General features: G+C 41.5%; 1 protein-coding gene across 5 annotated transcripts in view; it reads left to right on the forward strand.

The window, feature by feature from the left end:
• Positions 1-3,234: 3,234 nt before the first annotated feature.
• Positions 3,235-6,532, forward strand: part of APAF1 (apoptotic peptidase activating factor 1) — an 88,252-nt gene continuing 84,954 nt past the window's right edge. For 2 of the 5 annotated variants that reach the window (XM_007467164.1, XM_007467166.1), the window contains exons 1-3: positions 3,272-3,409; positions 3,545-3,701; positions 4,388-4,585. In XM_007467164.1, the coding sequence (XP_007467226.1) occupies positions 3,272-3,409; positions 3,545-3,701; positions 4,388-4,585 (493 nt within the window). Of the gene's footprint in view, positions 3,410-3,544; positions 3,732-4,387; positions 4,586-6,532 lie in introns of all 5 variants that reach the window. The other 3 variants (XM_007467167.1, XM_007467163.1, XM_007467165.1) reach the window with 3 other exon arrangements.

The following is a 6,532-nucleotide window of genomic DNA, read 5'->3' on the forward strand; positions in this document are numbered from 1 at the left end:
GTGTGTTTATTGGCGTGCGCGGGCCGGCGTTGTCCCAGCGCGGCGGACTGGCGGGTTTTCACGGCTCCACGGTCCAGAGGCTGAGAGGCTGGCTTTATTCCTGGGCAGAAGGGGTGAGGGAGCCGGAGGTGAGGCGTCTGGGCTGTCAGCGACCCGCGAGGACTTGAAGTAGACGCGACGGCGTCCGGAGTGGCTCCGGGCTCCCGCCCGGGTGCAGCTGCAGCGGGAGGGAAGGAACGACAGTCCGAGTGGCCCTCCTTCCTTTGTGTCTGGGTTGGAATACTCACCTCGGCGCCCCGGGACTGCGTGGGCCGTCTGCGGGGGTGACGCCTCCTCCGCAGGTCGGAGGTTCCCGGGGATCTTTAGGAGCCCCGCGGCTGCGGAGGCCCAGGTGAGACACCTGTGAGGCCCCGACCTGCCCCCGGGCTATGGCCTGAGCCCCGAATTTCCTTTTGGAAGTCCCGTTGCCTCCACTCACCCTACGTTGATTTTCCGGTCTGTCCCTTCAGGGCTTCTCTTCCCAGTGAAGACCCAGGTGCGACGGTTTGGGTAACTTTGCGCCTCGTTTTTCTCCCTGAACCCGGTTCTTCGGAGGTTCAGTAGTCGATTTTAGAGACTCAGAATTCTGGGTCAAGGAATTATTATTAATCATTCTGATACTGTACCAGGAAGTGAAATTATCTAAAGAGGAAATGGTCAACTGTTACGGTTCCTGGATGAAATTGTCCTTTATATTTCACAAGCCTGGAGAGTCCTGACTTTACACGTTGATGTGGTTACGAAAGATGAGACGCTGAGAATTTGTTCAGAATATCTAAATGTGTGCAGAGTTAAAAAACGTATAAAACTTAACGTCTTTAGTTTTAATAGGGCTAGGTAAAGTTGGAAATTAGTTTCAGGTGGTCAGAGTGTGTCAGTTGCCTTAGCTATTGGACAAAAGCTAAAAAGTTCATTTTTGTTTTGTCAAATAGAGTTTTATTACTGAAAAATTAAGGGACGTTTTATGTTTTAATATGATTTTTAAAAAATTGATTAGTTTATTATTTTTGGTTGCATTGGGCCTTTGTTGCTGTGCACAGACGTCTCATTGCGGTGGCTTCTCTTGTGGAACACGGGCTGGGTAGTTGTGGCTCACGGGCTCTAGAGCGCAGGCTCAGTAGTTGCGGCGCATGGGCTTAGTTGCTCCGCGGCATGTGGAATTCCCCCCAGACCAGGGCTCGAACCCGTGTCCCCTGCATTGACAGGGGGGTTCTTAACTACTGCACCACCAGGGAAGCCCGGAACGTTTTATGTTTAACTTGAGATCATAAAAACAGTAACATTTAAAAATGTAGCCTTGATCCTAACCATAACTTTTTCTTTTATCCATCAGTTTCATGCCAGTACTGGGCATTTTGTGAACCTTAACAAGCATAGGCAAATTCTCTACTTACTTGTGTTTGAAAGTGACACATTCGGTGGTACTTTTTATAGTCATTATTGATTATTGATTAATGAAGCTTAATGATTATTGCTCCTCTTCTGTGTGCTCAAAATTACTTGTGCTTATCTCTTGGCTCTTAGTACATCACATTATAATTATCTGTACTTTACTCTCCTACCAGATTGTGAATTCCTTTCGGGGTATGATTTAATCTCTGTAGATTCAGGGCCTGACACATAGGAGGGGCTCAAATGTTTATTGAATGAGTATATAAATAAACACATTTAGACACTCACTGTATTACATTGGATAGATCCTGTTTAAAAACTTGCAAATGTTCTTATCTGGGTTTTATACCTATTGAAAAATTTGCATCATATTTGAAATAAAGTCAGTAGGAACTTAGAGTATTATACTGTGAAGAATATTATCCTTTGTGTCCTCCTAGTCTAAGAAATGACATCAGAGGATATTTTCTGTTGCTTTGTCATAGTTAGCAGCTCAGCTGAAAAATTAGTGGAGTAAGCACATGACAAATGTGTTTACCAATGAAGACCTACCAGCTGACACCCATCTTGAGTGAGAACTAATACTCAATACCAAGAATGCTCTATTTAGTCTTAATGATGGTAAAGAAATCAAGTAGTTTATAAATATTAGGACTTTAGTATGACCATTGTTTATAAAATCTGAACTTAAAGGAAGTTTTAAAATTGTACAAATGATAATGTGTATTGAAAAAATATTAAGACAGTATAGAAAAGAAGAAAAAAGAACGGGGGAAAATTCCCCCCAAATCTTGCTACTTGGAAGTAACCCAAACATTTTGTTGAACAGACTTCTAAACATCTCTCTATGCATTTATATGAGACCAACACATATTTTGTGCTATACATGGTATCATATTTAAATTTTTTTCAATCAGTGACGTGTCATGAGCACCTTTCCATGTCAGTACATGGAGATGTCTTATTTTAAATGGCTATATAATATTCCATCTTATGTACATACTCTAATTTTTTTTTTTTTTTTTGCGGAGCCTGTGTTGCGGAGCACAGGCTCTGGATGCGCAGGCCCAGCGGCCGTGGCTCACGGGCCCAGCTGCTTCGCGGCATGTGGGATCTTCCTGGACCGGGGCACGAACCTGTGTCCCATGCATCAGCAGGCGGACTCTCAACCACTGCGCCACCAGGGAAGCCCCATACTCTAATTTTTTTAATCCATACTCCGAATGATGGGCATTTAGGTTGTTCTAATATTTTTATCTTACCTAAACACTCTCTATTAACCCTTTTTGTGGATATTTTTGCATACATATATGAGTATCTCTCTGAGGTAAATTCCTAGAAGTGGGATTTCTGGGTTAAAGAGAATGCTTACTTTAAACACATCTTACCTTATATAGCCTTCCAGAAAAGTTGCATCCACTTTGTACTCTCCTCAGGTATCTTAAAAGAATAACCACTACCTCACACCTTTGAAAGCATTAGATTTTGTTTATTTAAAAAAAATCTTTGCATGTCTGGCTGATGAAAGTCCACTGGGGAAAGCCAGGACATAGATGAAGCCCAGGGGAGGACAGAGTGACTGGCGGTGCAGACAGCCTGCTCGTTTTCTTTTCAGCGTCCTCCTTCCGTCCTCCTTTCTGTGGGCGGACATGTAGGAGAGTTTAAATCAACTCTGTTTAAATAAATAGGAAACAAAATATTTGCAAAAGAAGTCTTATTTTCTTTACATTTTTCATTACCAGTGAGGTTATACATCTTTTCATATCTTTATTGGCTTGACAAATATTTTGATGTTTGCCTGTAGCTCATGGTTGACAGAGAAGGAAAAATTTGAGGGAGGATGGATGCAAAAGCTCGAAATTGTTTGCGTCAACATAGAGAAGCCCTGGAAAGGGACATCAAAACATCCTACATCATGGATCACATGATTAGTAATGGAGGTTTAACAGTGTCGGAGGAGGAAAAAGTAAAAAATGAGGTAAAGCCCTCTGAGGCAGTCTATGTTTTCTTAAAAATTTTTAGAATTTATTTCAAAAACTTATACTGGTCTCCACTAATTTATGTTGCAAATATATTCTTTGTAGTATACTAAACTACTTTTTTTTTTTTTTAGCCCACCCAACGGCAACGAGCAGCTATGCTAATTAAAACGATACTTGAAAAAGATAATTATTCCTATATATCATTCTACAATGCTCTGCTACATGAAGGGTATAAAGATCTTGCCGACCTTCTCCATGCTGGCATTCCTGTTATCTCTTCTTCCAATGGCAAAGATTCAGTTGGAATAACTTCATATGGTTTGTATCCATGATACTTTCTATCATAAAGGCTCCGTTGCTGCAGTTTTCTCTTATTGTAGATGAGATCTGCTAGAGAGACTGATCAGTTCACTGAATCATGCATGTGAAAAAATTATCGTTTTCCAATAAAATATTTTTATTTGCATCTGTGTTACCTCTCTCATTTCCTTGCCCAGTGAACTATCTACTGCTGAGGTAATAATATACATACCATAATTTTTAGAGATAATAGGGCAATTTATAGTCCTTTATTTAAGTTCTTCAGTTTTGTGCTTATCAAGCTCAAGCACAGGAAAGAATAAGAATCTTTAGAAATCTGTGTTCTTGAAAGCAATTCCATATTCTTTCCTTTACGCTCTCTTCTCAGTTTTTAGTATGAGAAAAGGATTGGAGAGTCAGGGAGGAATAGGGTGAGTAAGGGCAGATACAGATGGAGATTTTCATTGTCTTGAGTCATCTTGAGAGGTATATGTTTGCTTTCGTTCCGGGTGTTCTGAGAAATCAAAGTTGAAGTTAATATGCTAGCAACATTTTCTTCTCTTGGAAACTCTGAGGCTGAGACCTCAGCCTTGCTCTCTTTGGTTTTTATGGTATTACTTGAGTAACCATTTCAGAGTTCTCTTCATTCATGCTTGTTTTGTTTTGGATTTCAGTAAGGACAGTCCTGTGTGAAGGTGGAGTACCACAGAGGCCCGTTGTTTTTGTTACTAGGAGAAAGCTAGTGAATGCAATTCAGCAGAAGCTCTTCAAACTGAGTGGTGAACCGGGATGGGTCACCATATATGGAATGGCAGGTTGTGGGAAGTCTGTATTAGCTGCAGAAGCTGTTCGAGATCATTCTTTCTTAGAAGGTAAGTTTTAATTAACATTGCTGGCTAAGAAGATATTGTTTAGGCATTGCATTAGTTTCCTGTTGCTGCTGTAATAAATTACCAAAACTTTTGGGGGCTTAAAACAACACAAATTTATTATCTTGAAGTTCTGGAGGTCAAAGACAAAAATAGCTCTTACTAGGCTAAAATCCAAGTGTCAGCAGTGCTTAGTTCCTTTTGGAGGCTCTAGGAGAATCCTTTTCCTTACATTTCCCTGCTTCTAGAGGTGGCCTGCATTCCTTGACTCATGGTCCATTTCCCCATTTTCAAAGCTGGCAGTGCGTAGCATCTTCAAATCTTTCTCTCTTCTTTGGTCTTTGCTTTTGTCATCCCATCTCCTCCCCTGACTTTCTTGCCTCCCTCTTACAGGGGCCCTTGTGATTACATGGGGCCCACTGGATAATCCAGGATAATCTCATCTCAAAATCCTTAATTTAATCGCATTTACAAAGTCCCTTTTGCTGTGTAAGGTGACATATTTACAAGGTCTGTGGAATAGGTTGTGGAGATCATTGACTGGTGGGGGGAAGTGGGGTGGGGGGGCATTTTCCTGCCTACCACAGGTGATTGAATTTGAATTTTTTTTTCTGCCCTGCCTGTCACAATCAGGCTTGACTAGCCAGGCCAATAAATTCATGCGTTACCAGATGGCACTTATTATCAATGGAATGAAGCTAGTTCCCTTGTATCTTAATAATTGGGGGAATTGTAGGGTTGACAAAGTATCTTGAAAGGTTGTACAGCTTGTATCCCTGACTTTCAACAGTACTAGACTTACAGCTTCCTGTCAGTTGAGTGTCTGTTTTGGCACAGAGTGCTGTAGGGAAGGAGATTGTTGGAAAGTCGGTTCCAATAAGGACCATCCCAGTGGGAAATTCTCCCATGTATTTGGCATCTGTATTAAATAAACTATTAATTCCATTTCTGCAATTAATTCTATCAGTTACTTATCTTTAAAAATAAAAATCTTTAGTAACTTGTTTATCTTATGTGTAATCTCAAGAAAAAGAAAAATTGGGAGTTGACTAACAACCAATGGGTTTTTGCAGGCAGGCTTTATAGATTCATTTGACATCTGGCAACTGATTTCCCTTGCTTCAGATATTCATGTATTCAGTAAATGCTTGAGAACCTGTTATGGATCTTGGCACTGTTTTGGGGCAAAAGAGATTCAAAAAGAAGCCTGTGCATCTAAGGAATTTACTTACAGTCTGGTAGGGTAGGCAGACATAAAAACAAATTACGTCATGTGTGATAAATTGAACAGTAGAAACAAGTATAAGGTACAAAGTTAGAACAAAGGAAGGAAGCTTTCTGTCTGGGGGAAGAAAATGAACAAGACAGCCTTCCTGAAATGACTTTTTTTTTTTTTCCTGAAATGACATTTTAGCTGGAGTTTGAAGGAAGAATAGAAAGAAGTTTGCAAGGCCGACTAGGCAAGGATGGGAGAGTAGAGAAGGTGGGAAGGGTATTGGGTAGTTACTTGGAGTGGGGAAGGACATATGGTGCAGAAGAGGATTTAGGACATTTGGCAGGTGTACTGTTGACTCTAATGAGTCTGGTAGGTTCTCAGGGTATTCCCTATCAGGAATATTATATAGCTTCCTCAGTCTTTGGTTTCCTCCATCCATTTTCTGGGGAACTTAAAAAGATAGTTCCTGACTTCTAGTGCTTAATAACTTTTTTTTTGTTTACAATGTATAATCACCAATTAAGATAGTTTATGACGGGCTTCCTGGTGGTGCAGTGGTTGAGAGTCTGCCTGCCGATGCAGGGGACACGGGTTTGTGACCCGATCCGGGAAGATCCTACATGCCGCGGAGCGGCTAGGCCTGTGAGCCGTGGCCGCTGAGCCTGCGCGTCTGGAGCCTGTGCTCCGCAGCGGGAGAGGCCACGACAGTGAGAGGCCTGCGTACCGCAGAAAAA

Source organism: Lipotes vexillifer, unplaced genomic scaffold, assembly GCF_000442215.2.
Source record: "Lipotes vexillifer unplaced genomic scaffold, Lipotes_vexillifer_v1.1 scaffold237, whole genome shotgun sequence".
Taxonomy (NCBI): Eukaryota; Metazoa; Chordata; class Mammalia; order Artiodactyla; family Lipotidae; genus Lipotes; species Lipotes vexillifer.